Source organism: Lissotriton vulgaris, chromosome 3_1 (genome assembly GCF_964263255.1).
Source record: "Lissotriton vulgaris chromosome 3_1, aLisVul1.2, whole genome shotgun sequence".
NCBI classification, from domain to species: Eukaryota; Metazoa; Chordata; class Amphibia; order Caudata; family Salamandridae; genus Lissotriton; species Lissotriton vulgaris.
The window spans coordinates 49134873-49161364 of record NC_141689.1 but is presented as its reverse complement, the minus strand read 5'-3'; the positions used below and the strand labels follow the sequence as shown (position 1 = coordinate 49161364).

Here is a 26492-nt window from a genome sequence, read left to right as displayed (position 1 = left end):
TCTCCAGTAAACTATCTCATCGAGGCTATCCAGAACACACCATTATGATAGCCTGCAAAAGAGCAAAGAATGCCAACAGAGATAACCTATTAGAAAAAAGATTGAAACCTGTCACAGACAAACCAGTGTGTGTCACCACCTTAAATACAGCCTCTCACCAAATCAAACAGGTGATACTGAAACATTGAAGTATACTGAACTCCCAGGGATTGAACATTGAAAGACCCCTGTTCTCTTTCATAAGGAGCACCAACTTGAAGGACCTACTAGTACACACAAGACCAGGAGGACTACCATAAAGAAGAACTGAAGCACAGGATCCTCTCCCACGGGTACAAGGACACTCCCGCTACGGATCTTGTAACGATTGTCAATTAACTAACACCAAGACCATCGACATAGGATTGACCTATCCTTAGGAGCAAAGATCACAGACCAATTGTAACACAGAAAACGTGATCTATTTGATCACTTGTCCATGTGACATGGAGTATTTGTTCATGACCACCAGGAAGGTGAAGACACGTATCATGGAACATCGAAGTAGGATAAGATGCAGGAGATCAAATACCAAACTCACAACCCACTACCTGGGAAGACAACATACTCCAGATGATATGACCTGGACGGTTATTGAAAAACCCACTCTGCCACCCTTTATAGGGGACAAACCAAGGGCACTACTCTTGAGGGAGCAGTACTGGGTGTACCGATTGAGGAGTCAGACAATTGGCTTAAATGATGAAATACTGTGGCATTCTCTTAATAGATAAAACCCTATGTACTGGCATTTGATTCAGTGAAAAATGGTAATCACATACCCCTCTCCCCAAACATTCCATCCTGGTATGTCTAAATTACAGGGATTAGGCTAGGGGCTTGTGGGCGATAACCAGACTTTCGAAGACTAAATGTGCGCATATCCACCACTGCGTAGACCCTCAGCGCAGAGCACCTGTACCCTACTACCCACATTGCATAGTGGGGTAGCGTAGTCTGCACCCAGAACCCTTGCTTAGATCACCTTAACCACTTGCATGCTAATGACAAGTTGAACTCGTCATGATGCACAGTTGAGCTGTGCTCATGACAAGGTCAACTCGTCATGAATAATGGGATTTAACAATTTTCAGCACAGGACGGGAAAAGCCTTAGCAGCCAAGGTGTTAATCATACCGCCTATTGAGCATGACCATGTATGCACTCCTGCCCCCATAGATACATTCAAGGGGCACAATAAAAAACCTGATCTGGCACCCTTGGGGTGTGTGTCTTCAGGGCAAATTCAACTTTTTGCTAACCAGGGTAGCAGACCACTCCTTTTCTTAAAAATGCCTGAACCATTGACAAGTAGTTTGTTGGTATGTAAATGTAAATGTATGTATACTTGTAAAGCGCACTATGACCTTTCAGGCATCCTGGCGCTGTATACTGCTGTGGAACCCTTCCTGGATTTCCCTGTGAGATGCTCCCTACTGGGCACCCCCGTGGTGAAGACAGGCATACCAGCGCTTTCGGGGCCGTTGTGGAGATTTAGCAAGCTATTGCCCAGAGTTGCAGAGTGGGACCCATGATTAGAGTAGGAACCAAGGTGAGAATTATCGAGTCCATGGACATTGAGCCCAAGACCCTGCCGGGTTGGGATTTTAACCCTGGTCCCGGGTCAGACCTCTGCATCAGGGTCTGCTGTTTCTAACCAGTGAGCCACACTTCTCCAAGCATCCATAGCAACAGGCCGCCATACATTCGAGGAAATAGCCGGGGCTTGGTAGAGCAGAGCCATGTAACTGTGCGTCTGACGTCAATGGGTTTGTTGGGACCCAGAGCAACGGGCTTCCGCCCATTCTAGGTACAAAACCGGGAATTGGGAGAACTGAGGCACGTGATCGTGCACTGATGTCAAGGTACCCGGAAGCGGATCCATTAGACGGGATTCCCTTCATATACAGCTGGGCTCTCTGACTCCTCACACTTCTACATGGCTGGAGCAGGCGAGCACTGACCAAGGAAGAGCACCACCCTTGGAGTAGTAAGGAGGAAAAACGAGATGGAGGATAGCACTAGGGGCACACACGCTGACCATCAGCTTGATTCTGGGGGGGATTTCTCAATTCACTGGGCACCTTCTCTGGCATGCGCAATCTGTTGATTGTCCATTACAGAGACTCCAGTCTCTTACACTACTATTGAAAGACCTGGCACAAGTGAACGGTGACAGAACTGCCGCCGCCCTGTTTATGGCAGATGAACTTTTGAGATATGGGGGTTATAGAAAACATCCCTCATTACAACTTTATATGCGGGTAAACGTTTGGGCATATACGAGCACCACAACGGCACACTAATGATAATTATCATGAAATTGACCCAAAGCACTGACAAGTCAGCCCGTATAAAACCACACAGGGTACGATATTTTAGTACTGTAACATGTACAGCTACTGTTAAGACAATATTAACGAGTACAATGTGTGTCTCTCCCCCTCATTTTGCTTTTACCATCCTAGAGTATGACAACAGGCGGTCTCTCCTTGCAAACCGCCATTTTTAGCATGACTTAGGGGCAAACTTTGTGAGTATTCTACATCCGAGTAGTCCTTAATAGTGGCAAGTACTTGAAGTGTGGCTTGTTTGATGAGTCAATCAATCAATCAATCAATCAATCAATCATTTCTAAAGCGGACTACATACCCGCGAGGGTCTCAAGGCGCTGGAGGGGCCGCTACTGATTAAACAGGCAGGGCTTGTATATCCTCCTGAAGGTCAGCAGGTCTTGGGTCTGTCGTAGGTTCAGTGGGAGGGTGTTCTATGTCTTGGCGGCGAGGTGGGAGAAGGAACTCCCACCGGTGGTTGTTCTTCGGATGCGCGGGACGGTGGCAAGGGAGAGGTCGGCGGAGTGTAACTGGCGGTTGGGGATGTAGAAGGAGAGCCGTCTGTTGAGGTAGGCTGGGCCGGTCTTGTGGAGTGCCTTGTGTGTGTGGGTGAGGAGCTTGAAGGATATCCTCTTGTTGATGGGGAGCCAGTGCAGGTTTCTCAGGTGGCGGGTGATGTGGCCTTGGCGTGGTGTGTCGAGGATCAGTGTGCGAGGCATTTTGGATGTGTTGTAGTCGTTGGATGAGCTTGGTCTGGGCTCCCGCCTAGAGTGCATTTCTGTAGTCGAGTCTGCTGCTGACGAGGGCCTGGATGACTGTCTTTCTTGTATCTGTCGGGATCCATCTGTAGATCTTGCGGGGCATGCAGAGGGTGTTGAAGCAGGTGGAGGAGACGGCGTTGACTTGCTTGGTCATTAAGAACGTTGAGTCGAGGATGATTCCCAGGTTGCGTGCTTGCTCAGTGGGTGTCGGGCTGCCCCCATTGCTGTCAGCTACTAGGAGTCATCCCAGGCTGAAGGGTTGGAGGCGAGGATGAGGACCCTTTTCTTGTCCGAGTTCAGCTTCAGACAGCTGGTCTTCATCCAGTCGGCGACGGCCTTCATTCCTTCGTGGAGGTTAGCTTTGGGGGTGATGGTCCTTGGTGAGGGAGAGGATTAGTTGAGTGTCGTCAGCGTAGGAGATTATGTTGAGGTCGTGCTGTTGGGCTACGTGTGCGAGTGGGGCCATGTAAATGTTGAACATGAGTGTGTGAATGATACAGGTGACTAAACCTACTTATTTCAGCATGACCTCAAAATTGGAGAATGAAATAAGAATATAGTGACCTAATTGAGGCAGCCCATGTCCGCAGGGTGTAACACCCGGGATATTAGTGTTTTTAACTTTGGTGTGGAGCGGGCCTTGGGAAATGCATGCATGAAGCATTTTTTAACTCGTTAGAGCACATCAAGGAAAATATACAGCCTAACCTTGGGACTGTATGTCTTTTTATCTTTCACAGTAAAATCCAAGGAATCTCTTGTGGGAAATTCCTCAGAGTAAGGACTAGGGTTTGAAACACCTACTACCTCAAATGGCAGACTAAGTAGGAACCTATACACTGGGACCAGGAGAGTCCTGAAGAAGGCTGACATGACCCCTGTATCAGGCACAACCAGACGGCCGAAACATGTTGACCATTGGGCAGCAAGGAGGGGTGCAAGGAGCACATGATATTTCCCTAGCACTACCATCCTTCATGTTTTTAGTCCTGGCCGGAGGATCCAGTAATTAAGTCTAGGTTTAGGGACACCTCCGAGTTAGTTTTAACATTCACATTCACCTCCATTGTTCCAAGTCACAAGTTGGAATATTGTTCTCTTCTTTTTATGTTGTGTATATCTTCCTCCACTGTATTGCTCCACCCCATGCGTCGGTTGTGCTGTGGTGCACTGGGCCAGGGACAGACTGATTTGCATATAGCCAGGTTCTGAGCTGGGATGGTGCAGTGAGATAAATAACGGTGATGGATCAAGCCCTGATCTTTGGACTGGGTAAGAGTGGTCTGCTTAATTCAGACACTCTGTTCATCACCACCCCCTTTTCTGAATCGTTTTTGGCCACTATAGGTGTGGCAGGGTATACTCAGACATGCGTCTCTTTCTCACTGCACCATCAGGATTCAAGCAAGCCGGGCCGAAGACGGCTGAAATGCCAGAAACCGGTCCCCGGTAGCTTGTCTCCTTTCTGGTGAAGAATTGGCTTGGTAGTTTAGTCTGCCCTGCTCTCATGATGCACTGGGCCAGGGACAGACTGATTTGCATATAGCCAGGTTCTGAGCTGGGATGGTGCAGTGAGATAAATAACGGTGATGGATCAAGCCCTGATCTTTGGACTGGGTAAGAGTGGTCTGCTTAATTCAGACACTCTGTTCATCACCACCCCCTTTTCTGAATCGTGGTGTGTTGTAAGCAGCCCTATGATGAAGCATGTCCCACATTTGTTTGACTGAGGGAAGTATTAGAACACACAGCACGTGTCCACACCAGATCACAAAACAATATTTTCCCACTCACGACACCTCGTTTTCTCACTCCACTCCACTCTTGGTGTGTATAAGTATTTAATAGGGAGTTTGGAGTAGGTGAGCACTGTACCCTCTCCCCTTCTTTTTTGTGTGCTATAGGAACACAAGTGGCCCAGATCAGTGTGGGCTTACTTAGGCACCCTTTGTCAGGTTTAGCTGCAAACTTCTCTAAGGGTGAGCATGGGGTCCATTTCTGACTGAACCATCTCGTACAACACACAGACACTGTCTAGGGTCTATCGAGAGAGTAATTGAAAAGTTATGCACTGGAATACACCCCATAAGGTTGCTAATGACTGGGATTAACTGAAGAATTACTTCCTTCACCTTGGTTGTTGCAGCAGCTGCAGTGGGGAAGTCCAAAATCAAAAACATTACAAAATTTGATGTAGAAAATAATTTAGACTTCAATGATTAGAGCTTGAGGAGTGTGGTGAAGGGCCATCTGTCAAACAGGTTGTGAATGTACGGAGATAGAATTAATTTTGATTTAGAGTTGTGTCAATCGGATGTAATACTCTGTGATATACTTGCTGGGTGCACCGAATTCATTGCTGATGAAATGTAGTATAACTCCTGAAAAAGGCATTGAAAAATCTGCCAGAGCAGCATGAAGCCAATATCTGGGAGCTTAGGCTAAAATATATTGTAGGTAACATTCAGTTAAATGTAAAATGATTTGATGCCTCAAGAAAGTAGGTTGTTTGTAACATGGCTACAATTTTATACATGTTATAGCTTGTTTAGGTGTATAGGAAGCACATTTTGTAAACTGACCTGAATAAATTTGGACCAGAAAGAGTCCCAATGGATTGAATTTTTGTTGATGACAAGTTGATGACCAGTGGAAGCGGATGAGTCAAACGTGCCAACTTGGATTTCTCTGGTGGTTCCATTAGGATAGACAAGCCAGTTTACTATGTCATACTGAGCTGGTGCATCACCTGAGTCATCAAATTCAAAATCAGCTCCAGAAGGTGTCTTAAAATGAATCTTCTGCAGGACCCTGATCAGCTATTTAAATACAGAATAGATGTAATAAACATGATGCTAACTGTATTACCAGAGCTCATTACTCTTTGCAAGGATAATTCAATGTTGTTATAAATGTAACAAAAGTAAACATTAAAAACAAACCATAAATCATCAATTCTTTACACTACCTAGTAAGTTAGCCATGTAATATGTTCCTTAAATTTTTGCTCCTGACAGAGTTATTCCATATAAGCCATAAACCATTCAGGGAAACATATACCCCAATTAACACCAAGGTGTCTCTAGATAAGATCAGTACATCCCTTTTCCTACTCTGGAAGACCTACCCCATAAAGGAGTACAGGCATGTTGAAATCATTAATCCATTAGAATGATGTATCATGGAAAGCAAGTACAGGAAATGAATTTAATGGTGCAATTTAAGCATGAACTGCAACAAGAGAATGCTTTGCTATAATATCACAATTGCAACCTGTGCAGTTGTTGTGTATAGTGAACCACACATATAATCTACTTCAATTGCAATGATGCTGCTGTAAGAAATTGTGCTGTATGATAATGATTCTGAAACAGACGTCAAAACAAAAGAAACAGTTATCCCTCCAATTAGTCAACACTATAAACAGCTTCTTGCTAGTTGTTGGTTTGAAGGCAGGTCCATTTTACACAATGGAAGCTATACAGGTCCCTGGCACAAATATACAGTATCACTTTTACCAGCTTATATGGAAGTGCATTTCAAATTAAATAGTATATAGTATCAAAAATGAGAACACAATATCAACATAAGTTAAAAGGCAATTACAAAAAACAAATACAAAAAAACGTCAGAGGAGCACTGCATTATATATCAAGAAGGTAAAGCATTATTTTAAAAACATCAGTTTTCTATTTGTGGATGAGGTAAAATGTAAGTTTTGATCTCCTAGATTGAGCCACTTAATAAAATCAATGAGGCTTTCCTCTTCTGCTGTCCAGATAAAAAACATGTCGTCTATATAACATGACCAGCGGGTGATGTTCTCAAAAAAAGGTGCTAAAGAATTAAAAATGTGTTTTTCTTCAAAGTTGGCCATATAAGGACAGGCCAGACTAGGGGCGCAAGTAGCCCCCATGCTGGTCCCCTTTACTTGCTTAAAGAATAATTTTTCAAACAAGAAAATATTATTCTTAAGAATTAATGTCACACAATCCACGATAAATGTTGCATGTGCTGAGAGATCTTGTTCATCTACCTTCAACAACTCTTCCACCATTTCAATAGTATTGTCCTGGGGGATGTTCGTATATAGTGCATCTATATCTTAGGTCACTAAGAGTTGATTTGAACGATTGAAGGCTAATTGTTCCACCTTTTGTATCATTGCAGTAGTATCTTTAATATATGTATTTTGCTGATTAACTGTATATTTGGTTAGGGGTTCTGTGAGTGAGTTAATACTCGAGACGATCGGTCTCATTGGTGGATCTAGGATGTTCTTGTGAATCTTAGGTAGCCCATAAAGGGTAGGTATTGTGGGATATTCATTATTGAGAAAATTAATTGTATTTTAAATAACCTCAAAGTACTGGGCAAACAATGCTAACAATGGTTTAAATAGTAGTTCGGTGCATGGGGTTGTTTTATGTATGGACTCGTAGCTCAAGGGAGCAGTTTTAACAATTGATTGCTTGTATCATTTTTATTGTTATGAATAATGAGAACCTGAAACTCTCTTTTAAAGATATTTGTTTTATATCTAAATAAAGATATTTTTGATTGATTTGATTGAGAAAATTAAACGCATCCTAAATAATGTTCCCTCTAATTTCTTTCCTCTTTGTGCGGCAGTGTAAAGCCTCTGTGCGCTGCAGCTAAGGCTATGTGTGCCAGGAACCAGGCGGCACATGTGGAGGCGTCGACCAATGTAATGTGTCTTGTAAAGCGCACTGCTGCCCTGAGGCGTCGTGGCGCTGTAGACCGCTGGGGAACCTGTCCTGGCTATCCCTGTGAGATGGTCCCTACTGGGTATCTCCAAGGTGAAACCAGGCATCCCCGGCGAATGTGGGGGGCCGTTGCAGAGATGAGGCAAGCTAATGCCCAGAGTTGCCGAGTGTGATCCCTGGTTAGAGTAGGCACCGAGGCGAGAATTATCGAGTCCGCTGACCCTGGTCCACGACCCTGCCGCGTCGGGAATTGAATCCTGGTCCCGGGCCGTTCTCTGCTTCCGGGTCTGCCGCCTCTAACCAGTGAGCCACACCACTCCACTATGTTCAATCTAATTTTTTTTTTCTGTGTTCGGAAGTGTACGGTCACCTTACAGGGCACAGTGGTTGGTTGGATACATTCTTCAATTCCCGAGAGCCATTAAAGAACTCAGTCACAGCTCTAACTGAGTAAGAAGAAATGCACAAGGCCTGATCCTCTCTCACCTGGATGGTGGCAATGTCCTACTCAACATCTTCCATCACTCCGCATTCGCTCCATGGCATTGCATTCATTGTGCCACCACCCATAATCTCATCACAAGGTTAAAAAAGAAATGCAGCAGGAGTCACTTGCTGACAAACATTGAGTGGTCTCCCTCTGCCTTTCGTGCCACACTCATTTCAAAAACGGCGGCGCAATATTACACTGCGCGCTCTAGGAGACATTCATGCGCGGGCGCCCAGGCGTGCACGTTAGTGGGAATAGTGGTTGTAGGTGCTTTTCAGAGCTAGGAGGGGGTCAGGGTACTTTACAGGGATGATGGTGAGTCGGGAGGGCTGGGGGAGTCAGGCGTTTTAGGGCTCAGGGCAGGGGACGGAGGTGGGGTAGATTATTTGGATTGGGGTAGTTATGTGGGTAGGGGTCTGGAGTTTTAGGGCTCAGGGCAGGGGACAGTAAAGGGACAGTTTTTAGACTAAGGGGGCAGATGGGCTGGGGCGGGGTTGGTGGGGGTAGGTTTTAGGAGGTAGGGGCTTGTTTTATGGCTCAGAGAGGGGGCTGGGGTTGGAGTAGTTGTTAAGGGGCAGTTGTATGGCTCAGGGCAGGGGACAGGATAGGGGCAGTTTTCAGGTAGAGGGGGCAATTAGGAGTTTTAAGTCTCAGGGCAGGGGACAGAGGTGGGGGTAGATTATCTGGAGGTGGGGGGGCAGAGTAGTGTTCAGGCCTGGGGGGTCTGGAGTTTTAGGGCTCGGGCAGTGGACAGGAAAGGGAAAGTTTTAAGATTAAGGGGCAGTTGGGCTGGGGGTGGGTAGGTGGGGTTAGGTTTTAGTGGCTCAGGGCAGTTGGGCTCAGGTACGAGGAGGTAGGAATTTTAGGTGTAGGGTGTTTTTAGGGTTTATCTAGATGGCAGTAGCATCTTTATATAACCTTTCCTCACCCCCAGCTCTGCCCCTTGCCCAGCCCCCTAGCTCAATTTGATGAGTACTAAACTTATGATTTCCTATTTAAAGCACTGGTGCCTTTGGTGTCGGAAGGTAGTGAGAGACTGGGAACAATGTTTTCCCCTGAATTTGTGGATTATGGGGTAGACTGTCCATGGTTTAAGCATTGCACTGGGATGTATGCCTCCTTTCAGATAGATTTGTCATCATGATAGCAGACCTTTTGTTGACAGAGGCAATTCTTTTGATTCTATCACGTTGCTTCATTTTGCAATTTGACCTGCACAGTATCATCTCCCTTAGTGTAAAGAAGTCAATCTAACCACATTCTTCAAAAGGGTAGCATCAGCTTACGCATTGTAAGTCACCTGGATGTTTAGGTGAGACTCCACTGACGAACAGTGAAGGTCAGATGGTTTATCACCAGCCCTCAATTATGATGCTTGTGAGGCAGAGGAAGGTCCTCTGGTTCCTCCAGTGAAGAATGACAATGTTCCCTCAAAGGCTAAGGCTAGCAGAAAAAGAAAGAGAGAAAAAAGAATATTCTTCCATGTCCAAAAAGAAACACAAACAGCAGTCTAGGAGTCCACTCCAACTTGAAAAATTGTAGCATTTATAATGGCATGCAGCTTAGTCTGTGTGTCCTGCACGCTCCCGGATAATTTCCGACCTGCACTTCCCCCTTCCACGGCCATGCCTGAAAAACGTCTCTGAAGTCTACCAACATGACCTGTGCTTTCAGGGGTTTCTAAAGGCACACGTTCTGCCTGTACACATGCTGCATTTCATTTGTAAATAGAGAGGGCACATAATCTGCCCCGCTTTATTGTCAAACGAAATGCAGCAAGTCTACAGGCGGGAAGTGTGCTTTTAGAAACCCCTGAAAGCACACGTCATGCTGGTAGATTTGCTGCCTTTTATTTGTTAAGAGGGCATAGCTGCGGGGCAGATTATGTGCCTTTGTTAAACTAATCATGTTAATGGCATCACACGCTAGCGCTGTGATTAACATGATTACTTTAAAAAAAGCACACAATCTGCCCTAGATCCGAGTCCTTTCGAAAAAAAGAAATGCAGCGGAATCCACTTGCTGACAAACTTCGAGTGGTCTCCCTGTGCCTTTGGCGCCGCACGCATTTCATAAGCAGCTGCGCGAACTGTCCTCAGCTGAGTGTGCGTGCTTTGTAAATTACACTGCGCGCTCTGAGAGACATTCGTGCGCGGGCGCCCAGGCGCGCACGTTAATGGGAACAGTGATCCTGAAATATTACCCGTTCGTCCTTGGCTATTTTCAAAATATTATTAATCATTTTGGATAAAGTAATCCATTCCTCTCTACTTGATGAGCAACAATGTAATTTGTAACTCAAAACGGAAAACATGCAGTTGTTATAATCCTCTGTATCTATCACCACTATGCTTCCCCCTTTGTCTGCTGGTTTAATCGTTATAACTATATCCTAGTCTAGAGCTTTAAGAGTGTTCTTTTCCTGTATCGTGAAATTATGCTTAATCCAGTTTTTTTTGTCTAGGAGGTCCTAAATACTTTTTTCTACACTGCGTTCGAAGACTTCAAAATCTTTCTTGACCATGTTTGATTGGGGGGTCCAGCCTATACACTACCTTTGATTGTTATTGAACAGGTATGTGATTCCAGAGACGTAGGACAGAAAACAGTAATTTATGAATAGATGTGTACCTGAAAACATGGTTACTATAGGGGGTGTTTTGTTTCATTATGTTTTGTGTATAGATGGTTTCTCATTTATCCACATTGAAATCAGCAACACCGCTAATGATAAAGCAGATCTATTTGTCCTTTTAAAGCAGGGGTCTTCAAAGTGTGGGGCGCGACCTCCAGGGGGGCCGTGGAGTGATGGAAATGGGGTCGCGCATTCCCAATCACACTTCAGCCCGGGCCCATCTGACTACAGGGATTCAGCCTCCCTCCTCCCCCGTAGTGTGTCTCAGCTCGAGCTGCTGTGAGCTGCGCTGGCTGTGCCTGCAGTCTTATCTCCAGCACAGCCTGACACCCCTGAGTTTTTCACAGGTCCTTAAAGACCATTTGCATATTTACATATCTTTTGAAAACTGGTTACTGAGGCTTATTTTTTTTTATAGTTCCAGTACCCCCTAAGCCCCAACTCAGCCTTTTCCTCACATTTGTATTTTACATTTACTTCAATACTGTGAGAATGCATTTCATGAAAAGAAATATAAAGTAGGGTTGCCAGAAGAAAATAATACCAGCCATTTCTCTTGTAACACACTGTTTGCTACCTCTCACATTTTGTTTGCTTTAGATACTTACACAAGTGCCACATAACGTCTGTTCTTGTGCTCGAGTGTCTGCCATTTATTGCAGTATTATACCTTTACTTGTACTTTATACGCTTTTGTAACCTGCACACATATCACTTTTTCCTCCTGTAATGTACCGTTTGCCATCTCTTGTATTTTGGTTGCTCACTATTGTCACTTTTGCCTCATGTACCTTAACGTTTGCTTTTGTAATTTGTTCACTTGTAATTTTCTCCTCATTTATCATTACTGTTCCTATTGTGAAGCGCTCTGACACCTTCGGGCAAAGTCTGCGCTATATAAAAACGCATAAATAAATAAATAAATAAATTCGTAATGTGACTTGTCTGTCTTTGTTCCCTTTAATTATCAGTCATGGCTCATTGAGGCAGCACTAGAACACAATTAAAAGTGCTTTCTATTTAGATTTGCTGTTCCCAGTATGCACAGATGAGTGCTGAAATATACAGCTTTAGGTGACTGCTCATTTTTGTACCTTCTGGGACATCAAAATAAGGAGCAGGCAACCCTAACCATCGGCCTGGAAGTGTGTTGCAAGATCAGCATATTATTTATTACCTTCACCCTCGATCCCTGATTAATGTCATAATAGCAATAGTTTAACTTATATCTTAAACCCTACGCTGCCATCAATAATATGTTGAGTTACTTCAAGTGTCTGAAAATGCACCCTGCATTCAGAGAACTCACTTCTGATTCTCGCACTTCACTTTCACGCTCACCCTGCACTCACAGCAATCACAATGCACTCACACTGATCACCATGCACTCACACCATTCACCCTCTCACCCGGCACTCACATTGATCACTCTGAAATAAAAATGCACTTGCATTGTTCACCCTGTACCTCAGCCTGCAGGCACACTACTCATCTGCACTCATCCTGCACTCATGTGACACCTCATTCACCTGCCCCCTCACTGCTCAATTTGCAACTTGCTCAAACAAGTTCATCATTAACCATGCATTCATTTATCCCACTCTGCACTTATATCCACACCCAAATTCATATGACCACCTCACTCACCCTGCAGACACTCCTCTTTCCATACTCTCATACTGTTGCATCGCTCACCGTGTACTCACATGGGCACTCTTCTCATCCACAGAGTGCAGAGGGTTACTGTGCGTGCTACAAAGAATATGTACTATGCAGATCACAGAACTGAGTGTGAGTTATCTATGCGTAGCACTATAAAAAAAAATGTTTGACAGAAAGGTGCTACAGAGAGATGAGGTGCATTGTTGGTGCCACTGCAACTTTGACCAGCCACCCATTGCCTTGCCTGTGCGGCCAATGACAATACCTATGCAACTACCAACCAAAACACTGTACAATTGTGACTATTCTAAACCCCCAAAGCTATAAGAATGGCATGAATGTCAGGAGTTTATCGTTTGTAATGTATATTGAATTAATAAACAGCTGTTCTGCTCATCTCTAAATTACACAGACAGAGCCACCAAGTGGCAGACGGTCATAGTGCCAGTGTGCACAATTTGGTGCCAGTGCGGAGCACCGGAAACCACCTGCTCAAATTAAGCACTGGTGCTGAGGTAACAGGGGAGAGGGACATTTGTTCAAGAAGGTGTGAAAGAACAAAGTAGAGATGTGAAAGATGAATATGGGGACTGGAGAGGAGTAAGGTACAAATAGACAACAATTTGAATGGAGAGACCTGAGGTGAATGAGAAGTGCAGAGGTGAAGGGCCCAGAGAGGCCATGAGATAAATGCGAGAAACTTTTAGAGATGAGGGCAGGGAAAAGACAGAATGGCAAGAGGTGATTAAGGGTGAAGTGAGAAGTTGAATGGGCAGAATTCAGAAGTTGTAAAAAGGGGTGAAAGAAAATGCCGGCAATATGAGAGAGGGATACAGGGTTGGGAGAGGAGAGAGGGATGGAAGGGAGGGGGTGAGATAAAAGCGGCATGATTAAATTGCTTAACTATGCACAAGACCGCCAGGGATTTAAGGGACCCCTGCTGCTCCCGGCCGGGGCCAGGTGAGCTTCTAATGTGGCAGCATGTATTCCTGCAGAGTGGAAGGCCCATCACAAAGGTTGACTAGACATCTTTCTGATGTTAGTTGCTGTATTTTGGTTATAAACTGGTACTGATGGGGTGAAATCTTTCCTCTGTGTTATTGTGTGCAAAAAATGTCAAAATAATAAAGCAATTCTAGCCCAAAATAACGTGGCATCACATAAGATTATTTACATTTTCCTCCCACACAATTTAGTCAAGCCTTTCGTGTAATTTGGGTACTCACCTGCCTCGTAATTCCAGAAGCCCTGCCTACAGGTTTATAAATGTTTGTCAGGAGGGGGTCCTTACGACTGAAAATGTTGACAGGGGGGTCTCGGCACCCAAAAGTTTGAAGACCTCTGTTTTAAAGTATGATGACTAGTCTTCTTAAACTAGAGGTATGTGTGTTTTTGATACTAATTGGGGAATAAATGGATGTTCCCGGTTACTATTATCAGAGGAATGGACATATATGAACAATGATCCTTATTTCTTGAATTAATTGTGGGTATTGGATCATATGTATGTAATTTTGACCTTTGGGTTTAGTCCACAATTACCCAAGATACAGATATGTAGGGTAGGTTTTGAGCTTAATTAATTGTTGAACTTGTTTTAAAGTAAAACAATTTATAGATCAGTGAAGATGTGTACGTCAATATCTGTTGGAGCCTGCAAATAAAACATATGAATTTCTTCTGTATGGAAAACCATCCTGAAGAAGGTGTCACATCACTAAAGCACCGAAAGGCTGTGTCAACTGTTTGGTTTTTCTGCATATGAATTGTATATTGTGTTTTTTTAAAATAAACTGTGGAGGCTAATCCCTCTTTTTTATAATAAAATCTGATGTTTTTAAAATAATACTTTGCCTTGTTGATATACAATGCAGTGCTCCTCTGATGTTTTTTTGTATTTGTTTTTTGTAATTGCCTTTTAACTTACGTTGATATTGTGTTTTCATTTTTGATACTATTTTATTCGAAGTGCACTTCCACATAAGCTGGTAAAAGTGATACTGTATATTTATAGCAGGGACCTGTATAGCTTTCTGATACTACACCCTGTCGCAATTTGATTTGAGGGCACCTCCTTTTTGGTTTGTCCATTTTACACCATGGTCATACATCAGGATTTGTGATGGAGTAATGTCCATCCTAGTGTGGATTACAATGCTGATTATAATTTTGTTTTTGTACATGGGAAGTACGTTCTTGATAAAATTATGCTGCTGCCTGTGGTTTAGGAATTGCAAAAACAACTTTACACAAATCAAAAGGGATTATCATGCTGATAACAACCCTGCATAGCTAGAGTGTGATCGTTTTATTTGGGAAATAGCTCCTTATCATAGAATGGGTCCAACTCAATGATTCAATATCCGTGGATTTTATTATCATACCACATTCTTTTTAATTTTCATGGGACATTAATGTGGTTACATCACGTATGATTTGGGCTGATATACTCCATTGGACAATCACGCTCCTTATCTCAATACAGAAAATTATCAGGTGCTATTTTGTTTTTATCATTGTGGATACCACTACAGTCACTGACCCACTAGGGCAAGAAAAATACATAACTTTATGCAGAGAAAGCATTGGGAGACTTCACTGATTAACAGTCCTCAGAATTTCCCCCAAAAATATTTTTGTATTTTAACAGATATGACAGGTCTGGTCCACCTGCATCTAATTATTACTAGGTGCCAGACAAGTTGTAAGTTTGAAAATTAGGGGCACACATTCAGGACACACATGGTTCAGAGGGAAATTATAATTTTAAACAGGATTGGAAAACTGTCATGTGGTTGATAGAGCTTTGGTTCTTTTAAAGATTTACAAACACACTTTAGTGGTTTTCAAAGGGATGAAAAACATTAGTAGCAAGTCTTTGAATGAAATGGTTCCAAATATAGCATACAATTTAACATTGTGTAGTTCAGATAACATAGGGCCCCATTAAGATGGAGGGCGGACTTCAAATGCACGCCACCCTAGCGGTGTTGGGATGGCCCGCCAGTGGTGCAGCGGTCCCGCACCACCAATTAGGATTCGACCACCACCCTGACGGTTGCATTCTGTATTGTTAAGATTGCGGTGGGTGCTGCTGTGAGCAGCACCTGCTGCAATGCCAAAAATACATGTGGTGCATTTCCATGCACAACGTGGCAGGCACCATGCAGTGCCTTGTGCATGGAATGAGGTGGGTACGATAGGTACTGCCCAAGTGCAGCCCCTTGCCCCCCCACTCACCTGGGGGCCCGCAAGGGGTCCCCAAAGCAATTCTCGCCAGCCTTTCCATGGCAACATCGCCACCATGAAAAGGCCTTAACTGCCAGGCATCATTATATGGATGGCAGTGCCTTCCGGACACTGCCACCATATTACGCCTGAGTTCCACCCGGCCGGCAATCTTGATGTTTGCCCACCGGCAGAAAAGCGGCAGACAAACTTTCCGTCCACTGCGGTACCCCCACCATGGTAATTTGGCAGGGGGTAAATGTGGTTGTGATGGTGGGCAGTTCACCATCATAATCAACCCCTTAGTCTTATGGCCAATAGATATTGACATATGTATGTACAGGATTCTGTCTAAATCTGCCATCACATGAGCAAGAGGACCATAAGTATAAGTACCTAGGGCCTGATTCATAAAGGTAAACTTGCACAGGGCTTATTTGCATAAACAGTTGCTTCTGCAGTACCACTAAATGGGTAGGGACTCCACCAATGTTGATCAAATATATAATGAGGGCCAGCAGGAGGTACAACACAGCCCTAAAGACTGTGTTTTTTTTTTGAAAAAGGTATACTAAGTGGCACATGCATCAACCAAAATACTATTCGCAAGCGGGCTGACTCGCATCCCAAATGCAAGAATCGCAAATTGCGATTGCATTTAAGGAATCGCAATTTGAGATTCCTTAAATGCAACGCAAGAAGCATTTTGAAATAGCGATTTTGCTATTAGGGATCACCAAATACCGAAAATGTAGACTAGTAGGTATTTTGCAAAACGTTGAAAAATGCACTAAAGTGCATTTTTCAAAGTTAAATGTTACACACAAATGCCCTTGGGGCATGTGTGTGCGCAACATGGGTGCACATTACAATTTCAGGGTGCAACAGGGTGTCCTTCTGGCACCTTTGCACCCCTTGAAATTGCATGCGCAATTTGCGAGTACCAATTTGGTACTCACAAATTGCGCATGCAATTCTCATTCATTCCTAAATGAATGAATAGGAAGCCATTTCTTAATTGCGACTTGCAATTAAGGAATTTGTAGGAATCGCTATTATTTTAGCGATTCCTACATGCAAAGGCTTTTGTGATTTCATAATTGCGATTCCTTGAAAATCATAATTAAGGAATCGCAAAAGCCTAGCTTGATGCATGTGCCCCTAGGTCTCCTATGTCCTTAAAATATGATCTTGGCAGAGATTTCAATTAAAAAAGGGAAGAGCCTCAGAGGGTTGTTTTTGTGCAGGAAGGTGTCCCTTTCTGCACCAAAACAATCCTGCTTGAAACCTAGGCACCCTTACACCATGACCCAAGGATGCTTGCATTGGCACCTGCCAACAAAAAATGTGGCTGTGCAAGGAGAAGGCATTAATGCACCATATAATGTTAACTATCGCACAATCTTGACCTCTACATTTTACAAGGTGCATTGCAGCTAGGTGTCTTGCTGCGTTACATGAAATATTGATAAATATGCCCCTGAGTTCCTGACTCACTTTGCTAATTTATTGCAAACTATTTATCATTTCTCATATAAAGACAGGACTAGTTTACTGCTGGATTTGTCGTATTAACTGTCTCTAATACTATATATGCATTCATCTCTTCCTTCTTCACTTGTTTGAATATCACACATACTTCTTGCACAATTCTAATGTTTTTCATAATGAAGAAATGAAAACTCTTATGAGAGCGTATAGGAGAGAAGGCGGATCCTGCCTGACTGAATATCAATGTGAACTGTGTTCTATTGTATGATTTGCTTTGAAATATTCTTCCTGCTTATTTAATTTGAGCAACCATCAGTATTGTCTAACCTTACTTTGGAATAATGTTACCCAGAAGAGTACATCTGGCATTCTGAACTACAAAACAGTTACCTGTCAACTATGCTGCTTTATTTGTCACTGCACCTCTGCTGTCAATTAATACTAGTCCTGCAAGCACAGGACAAGAACAACTACACCTTTGACTTCACCTGTGAAATTGTATTCACATACAGTTTCAATATCCTAATTCTCTGAGGGACTTAAGGCTTCCTCATCATCATCAACATCCGGTACTTGCATTCTTCCATTGACATTTACATTTTCTCATCACATACACTGAGGAAGAATCCTCATTATTTGTACTGGATTTGTGGCCTCTTTTGGTGTTGTAATTTATGGCCTCTTTTGGTGTTGCAGGGTTGAACATATCCATTTGTCTTCATAACAAAGCGGAACTTACTCAAGACAACCAGAAGTGGATTTTAGTTGACGCTTTTAATCACCTTGTATTATATTTTTTTCTCCAGTTGTGCAGCATGTTAGTTTAGGTAGCTTAAATTGCTAACAAAGTTGCACAGGCACATATGTACTTGAAAGGTATAATGGACAGTTAGAAACAGGGTTGTTGATTCTAAGGGTGAAACGCTACTTAAGCAAAAACCACAAGAGCAAAATCCAAATTAACCTGTGCTTACACCTCTGAAAGCTTGGCACAAAACAGTCAGGCTTAACTTAGAGGTAATGTGTAAAGTATTTATGCAGCACTTTCAAAAACTAATAAAGGGAATACATCTACTAAACAATTTAAGATCACACTGAAAAAAAAACAATCAGTAGAACCAAAGATATGCAATTTTAAAGATTAAAGTGAAAATAGCGGTAAACAACATAAGTGCCTGCCGAAGCAATCTGGTCATGTGAGACTGGAAAAAGACAACACTAAGCGATGAGAGTCACCTACTTCGTACACTGTGAGAAATCAAAATACCTTACACTATCTAATAACAATTGTTCAGATACTCAACTTGGAATGGCCCACCGCGAAAGCCACTAACAATAAGAATTATATACAAAACCCAAGGAGTATCTTATCCCAGTCAGAAACACCGTGGCTGTATTTGATCATAATTTGAACTGTATGGATAGTTATTGAAACATCGTTGAAGAAATTACTTGAAGTGTGAAAATAAAAAAAAGAAAGAAGAAGCAAGCCTGCAGTGAAGAGTTTTTGTTGTCGGACTGATTTAGTCTACATGAGACTATTTCATTATTATATTGATGAAATAAGATACTCCTTGGGTTTTGTATATAATTCATGTGAGACTGGGTTAAAGTCGCTGTTCAAACGCTTTTATTTGGGTGTAATCTACAACCATATGAGCAGTGCATGTAATCTTCATGAAAGCAATAAAAAATAAAACATAATAAAGTACAAAACAGGCAACATACACCAACAGTTGAAAGACAATGGAAATACATAAATCAACAGACACGATCATATAATCACAGTTTTGTTAAAATAAATGGGGAAGAGTGAATTGTGCAATTCAAATTTCCAGTTTTCCATTGTTTAGACAGAACTATACTTGCTAAATGTTAAAATAAGGTGCATGGTGCCGTTAACATTAGTGATGCCATAACATTTTTCATATTAACAATCAGTGGTTTAGGAGCGGTTAGCTGTACCCTCCCAGGTGTCAGACTACAATAGATTTCCTGATAGCAATAGAATGTAATAGATAAGATGCTACATGGAACCATAATCCTTGACTGTCCAACGAGATCTACAAGTTCATTGCAGTTGTTGTCGATCTTACATTATGCTTTAACCCCTCCCATGCTGGTGACGATCCACAGCCGTCACGCCCCGCGGTGGGCGTGTGCTGATGATGGCTGGGGTTCGTCACGGCCCCGCCCTGTTCTTTTGTTTACCGCACAGCGGTAAAATCGCGGCCGCAGCGAAGGGGTAAAAAGATAGGTTCTAAGTAAAATTTCCTTAAAAAAAGATAACATTTGCAGAATAATAAAAAATGGCAGCAACTTTGTCGTGATGTATTGTCACAAGGGCAGACGGTAGAAGAACGCTTTTTCATGACTGGGAATGCCACAAGATGATGGGCAATACCCAGCCGAAGACGCGTCAAAACAAAATGATGAGATGGTTTAGAGACAATCCATACTAATATAATAAAGAGAGAGCCCAAACCATTGAGGCGGGTAATCTCAGGAACCACAGCACCAATCGCAACACCCAATACAGCGTTGGAAAGGGCAGTTGCAGCATAAGGACATAGGCTATGCAGATGCCCACCATATACATTTAAAAGGTAAAAGAACCGTGCTAGCAAAGTAGTCCCTTATGGGAGTGTCTGCGTTGTGCTGTGGGCGTGTGCTGGGGGCATGACAAACGCTGGGGGCGAGTGGTATGTTCCGCCCTTCATGCCATGTCTCATATTGTGTGCTAATCCCACCCTGCTCCCTTCAAATACCCCTGCACCCCATAATCATAACCCACCCTTACTCCCTAAAATACCCCAACACCCTTAAACACTAACCCATCTTAACCCTATAAATATACCCTGTACCCCAAAACCCAAACCTATCCCTAAACCCTGAAATAACCCTTTACCCTAAAACCCAAACCTAGCCCTGAACCCTTAAAATACCCCTGTACCCCAAAACCCAAACCTAGCCCTGAATCCTAAAAATACCCCTGTACCCCCAAACCTAGCCCTGAACCCTAAAAATAACCCTGTACCCCAAAACCCAAAACTACCACTGAACCCTAAACCCAAACCTACCCCTGAACCCTAAAATACCCCAGTACCCCAAAACCCAAACCTAGCCTTGAACCCTAAAAATACCCCTGTACCCCAAAACCCAAACCTAGCCCTGAATCCTTAAAATACTCCTGTACCCCAAACCCCCAAACTACCCCTGAACCCTAAAAATACCAATATACCCCAAAACCCAAAACCTAGCCCTGAACCCTAAAAATACCCCTGTACTCCAAAACCCATAGCTATCCCTAAACCCTAAAACTACCCCTGTACCCCATAACCCAAAATATCTGAACCCTTAAAATACCCAAACACCCCAAAACATATAACTCAGTACCCCAAAACATATACCCCTATACCCATACTTACCTTATCCAAACATTAAAAAAAACATGCTTTTACCATTCATGCATTTACAACGAATTTCGTTGCAAAGGTATGCGTGGTAAAAGCGTATAAAATGTAATGCTATGCATTATAATGGCATTGCGGAATGATGGTACTTTCAGAATGAAAGTATGCGGAGTGATGGTATGCGGAAAGAAAGTTGCGGAATAATGGGTGTTTACCCTCCCCCGGTAAGTACATTGGTGGCACGGCGGCTCACATCTCCAGCAACATACTCATATTTTTTCACCACCCATTTGAAAAATGCACAGGTCTCTCTCATTGATGGCCAGCACCGACATACACTTTTAGACACACCTCCCGCCACAAGTTCTAGAATTGCGAACTTTAGAGCTCGGGAGCTACGTTTGAATCTCAGCATCAGCTCAACATCCGGTGATTCCAGGCAAATCGCTTTGTCTCCCCGTGCCTACCACAAATGAATGTGTTCTTCTGTAATGTAAATTGTGCTCATGCCATGTTGTCGAGTTCGCGCTATATAATATTTCAAGGAAAAATAAAGTAGTTAGAAGGCATTAACCCCTTCACTGCGGCGGCTGTTCTGCCGCAGTGCTAAGGGGCGGGGCGGAAATGCGGCGGGCGCATGCTGGTGACGGAACCGCTCCATCATCAGCTGTTGTTGCACTGTGCTTATGACGGAGCGGTTCCGTCATGGCCCCGCCCGCTCAATACAACCCTCAGCGCAGGCGCGGAATTCGCGCCGTGCATGAGCGTCGGTCGGGCCATGACGGAACCGCTCCGTCATCAACACAGCGCCACCGCGGATGATGACGGAGCGGTTCCGTCATCAACAGGGGAGGGATTAATGCACCATATAATGTTAACTATGGCATAATCTTGACCTCAACATTTTACAAGGTGCATTGCAGCTAGGTGTCTTGCTGCGTTACATGAAATATTGATAAATATGCCCCTGAGTTCCTGACTCACTTTGCTAATTTATTGCAAACTATTTATCATTCCTCAAATAAAGACAGGACTAGTTTACTGCTGGATTTGTCGTATAAACTGTCTTTAATACTATATATGCATTCATCTCTTCTTTCTTCACTTGTTTGAATATCACACATACTTGTTGCATGATTCTAATGTTTTTCATAATGAAGAAATAAAAACTATTATGAGAGCGTACATGAGAGAAGGCGGATCCTGCTTGACTGAATATCAATGTGAACTGTGTTCTGTTGTATGATTTGCTTTGAAATATTCTTCCTGCTTATTTAATTTGAGCAACCATCAGTAATGTCTAACCTTACTTTGAACATTTACATTTTCTGATCACATACACCGAGGAAGAATCCTCATTATTTGTACTGGATTTGTGGCCTCTTTTGGTGTTTATGGCCTCTTTTAGTGTTGCAGGGTTGAACATATTCATGTGTCTTCATAACAAAACGGAACTTACTCAAGACAACCAGAAGTTGTTGGTGTTTGTCCATATAATCGATTAGTTGACGCTTTTAATCACCTTGTATTATATTTCTTTCTCTAGTTGTGCAGCATGTTAGTTTAGGTAGCTTAAATTGCTAACAAAGTTGCACAGGCACATATGTACTTGAAAGGTATAATGGCTTGTAAGAAACAGGGTTGTTGATTCTGAGGGTGAAACGCTACTTAAGCAAAAACCACACAAGCAAAACCCAAATGAACCTGTGCTTACACCTCTGAAAGCTTGGCACAAAACAGTCAGGCTTAACTTAGAGGTAATGTGTATAGTTTTTATCCAGCACTTTCAAAAACTAATAAAGGGAATACATCTTCTAAACAATTTAAGATCAAACTGTAAAAAATACAATCAGTAGAACCGAAGATATGCAATTTTAGAGATTGAAGTGAAAATAGCGGTAAATAACATAAGTGCCTGCCGAAGCAATCTGGTCATGTGACACTGGAAAAAGACAACACTAAGCGATGAGAGTCACCTACTTTGAACACTGTGAGAAATCAAAATACCTTACACTATCGAATAACAATTGTTCAGATACTCAACTTGGAATGGCCCACCGCGAAAGCCACTAACAATAAGAATTATATACAAAACCCAAGGAGTATCTTATCCCAGTCAGAAACACCGTGGCTGTATTTGATCATAATTTGAACTGTACGGATAGTTATTGAAACATCGTTGAAGAAATTACTTGAAGTGTGAAAATAAAAAAAAGAAAGAAGAAGCAAGCCTGCAGTGAAGAGTTTTTGTTGTCGGACTGATGTTGTCTACATGAGACTATTTCATTATTATATCGGTGAAATAAGATACTCCTTGGGTTTTGTATATAATTCATGTGAGACTGGGTTAAAGTCGCTGTTCAAACGCTTTTATTTGGGTGTAATCTACAACCATATGAGCAGTGCATGTAATCTTCATGAAAGCAATAAAAAATAAAACATAATAAAGTACAAAACAGGCAACATACACCAACAGTTGAAAGACAATGGAAATACATAAATCAACAGACACGATCATATAATCACAGTTTTGTTAAAATAAATGGGGAAGAGTGAATTGTGCAATTCAAATTTCCAGTTTTCCATTGTTTAGACAGAACTATACTTGCTAAATGTTAAAATAAGGTGCATGGTGCCGTTAACATTAGTGATGCCATAACATTTTTCATATTAACAATCAGTGGTTTAGGAGCGGTTAGCTGTACCCTCCCAGGTGTCAGACTACAATAGATTTCCTGATAGCAATAAAATGTAATAGATAAGATGCTACATGGAACCATAATCCTTGACTGTCCAACGAGATCTACAAGTTCATTGCAGTTGTTGTCGATCTTACATTATGCTTTAACCCCTCCCATGCTGGTGACGATCCACAGCCGTCACGCCCCGCGGTGGGCGTGTGCTGATGATGGCTGGGGTTCGTCACGGCCCCGCCCTGTTCTTTTGTTTACCGCACAGCGGTAAAATCGCGGCCGCAGCGAAGGGGTAAAAAGATAGGTTCTAAGTAAAATTTCCTTAAAAAAAGATAACATTTGCAGAATAATAAAAAATGGCAGCAACTTTGTCGTGATGTATTGTCACAAGGGCAGACGGTAGAAGAACGCTTTTTCATGACTGGGAATGCCACAAGATGATGGGCAATACCCAGCCGAAGACGCGTCAAAACAAAATGATGAGATGGTTTAGAGACAATCCATACTAATATAATAAAGAGAGAGCCCAAACCATTGAGGCGGGTAATCTCAGGAACCACAGCACCAATCGCAACACCCAATACAGCGTTGGAAAGGGCAGTTGCAGCATAAGGACATAGGCTATGCAGATGCCCACCATATACATTTAAAAGGTAAAAGAACCGTGCTAGCAAAGTAGTCCCTTATGGGAGTGTCTGCGTTGTGCTGTGGGCGTGTGCTGGGGGCATGACAAACGCTGGGGGCGAGTGGTATGTTCCGCCCTTCATGCCATGTCTCATATTGTGTGCTAATCCCACCCTGCTCCCTTCAAATACCCCTGCACCCCATAATCATAACCCACCCTTACTCCCTAAAATACCCCAACACCCTTAAACACTAACCCATCTTAACCCTATAAATATACCCTGTACCCCAAAACCCAAACCTATCCCTAAACCCTGAAATAACCCTTTACCCTAAAACCCAAACCTAGCCCTGAACCCTTAAAATACCCCTGTACCCCAAAACCCAAACCTAGCCCTGAATCCTAAAAATACCCCTGTACCCCCAAACCTAGCCCTGAACCCTAAAAATAACCCTGTACCCCAAAACCCAAAACTACCACTGAACCCTAAACCCAAACCTACCCCTGAACCCTAAAATACCCCAGTACCCCAAAACCCAAACCTAGCCTTGAACCCTAAAAATACCCCTGTACCCCAAAACCCAAACCTAGCCCTGAATCCTTAAAATACTCCTGTACCCCAAACCCCCAAACTACCCCTGAACCCTAAAAATACCAATATACCCCAAAACCCAAAACCTAGCCCTGAACCCTAAAAATACCCCTGTACTCCAAAACCCATAGCTATCCCTAAACCCTAAAACTACCCCTGTACCCCATAACCCAAAATATCTGAACCCTTAAAATACCCAAACACCCCAAAACATATAACTCAGTACCCCAAAACATATACCCCTATACCCATACTTACCTTATCCAAACATTAAAAAAAACATGCTTTTACCATTCATGCATTTACAACGAATTTCGTTGCAAAGGTATGCGTGGTAAAAGCGTATAAAATGTAATGCTATGCATTATAATGGCATTGCGGAATGATGGTACTTTCAGAATGAAAGTATGCGGAGTGATGGTATGCGGAAAGAAAGTTGCGGAATAATGGGTGTTTACCCTCCCCCGGTAAGTACATTGGTGGCACGGCGGCTCACATCTCCAGCAACATACTCATATTTTTTCACCACCCATTTGAAAAATGCACAGGTCTCTCTCATTGATGGCCAGCACCGACATACACTTTTAGACACACCTCCCGCCACAAGTTCTAGAATTGCGAACTTTAGAGCTCGGGAGCTACGTTTGAATCTCAGCATCAGCTCAACATCCGGTGATTCCAGGCAAATCGCTTTGTCTCCCCGTGCCTACCACAAATGAATGTGTTCTTCTGTAATGTAAATTGTGCTCATGCCATGTTGTCGAGTTCGCGCTATATAATATTTCAAGGAAAAATAAAGTAGTTAGAAGGCATTAACCCCTTCACTGCGGCGGCTGTTCTGCCGCAGTGCTAAGGGGCGGGGCGGAAATGCGGCGGGCGCATGCTGGTGACGGAACCGCTCCATCATCAGCTGTTGTTGCACTGTGCTTATGACGGAGCGGTTCCGTCATGGCCCCGCCCGCTCAATACAACCCTCAGCGCAGGCGCGGAATTCGCGCCGTGCATGAGCGTCGGTCGGGCCATGACGGAACCGCTCCGTCATCAACACAGCGCCACCGCGGATGATGACGGAGCGGTTCCGTCATCAACAGGGGAGGGATTAATGCACCATATAATGTTAACTATGGCATAATCTTGACCTCAACATTTTACAAGGTGCATTGCAGCTAGGTGTCTTGCTGCGTTACATGAAATATTGATAAATATGCCCCTGAGTTCCTGACTCACTTTGCTAATTTATTGCAAACTATTTATCATTCCTCAAATAAAGACAGGACTAGTTTACTGCTGGATTTGTCGTATAAACTGTCTTTAATACTATATATGCATTCATCTCTTCTTTCTTCACTTGTTTGAATATCACACATACTTGTTGCATGATTCTAATGTTTTTCATAATGAAGAAATAAAAACTATTATGAGAGCGTACATGAGAGAAGGCGGATCCTGCTTGACTGAATATCAATGTGAACTGTGTTCTGTTGTATGATTTGCTTTGAAATATTCTTCCTGCTTATTTAATTTGAGCAACCATCAGTAATGTCTAACCTTACTTTGGAATAATGTTACCCAGCAGAGTACATCAGGCATTCTGAACTACAAAACAGTTACCTGTCAACTATGCTGCTTTATTTGGCACTGCACCTTTGCTGTCAATTAATACTAGTCCTGCAAGCACAGGACAAGAACAACTACACCTTTGACTTCACCTTTGACATTGTATTCACATACAGTTTCAATATCCTAATTCTCTGAGAGACTTAATGCTTCCTCATCATCATCAACATCCGGTACCTGCATTCT

The 26492-nt window shown here is 42.9% G+C and overlaps 1 protein-coding gene across 1 annotated transcript in view; it reads right to left on the bottom strand.

Annotated features, from left to right (window-relative positions):
- The window catches only part of LOC147725921 (vomeronasal type-2 receptor 26-like), a 65162-nt gene that overhangs the window by 8788 nt on the left and 29882 nt on the right, over positions 1 to 26492 (bottom strand). The window contains exon 2 of the mRNA XM_086963388.1: positions 5716 to 5952. Coding sequence (XP_086819514.1) covers positions 5716 to 5952 — 237 coding nt within the window. The remainder of the gene's footprint in view (positions 1 to 5715; positions 5953 to 26492) is intronic.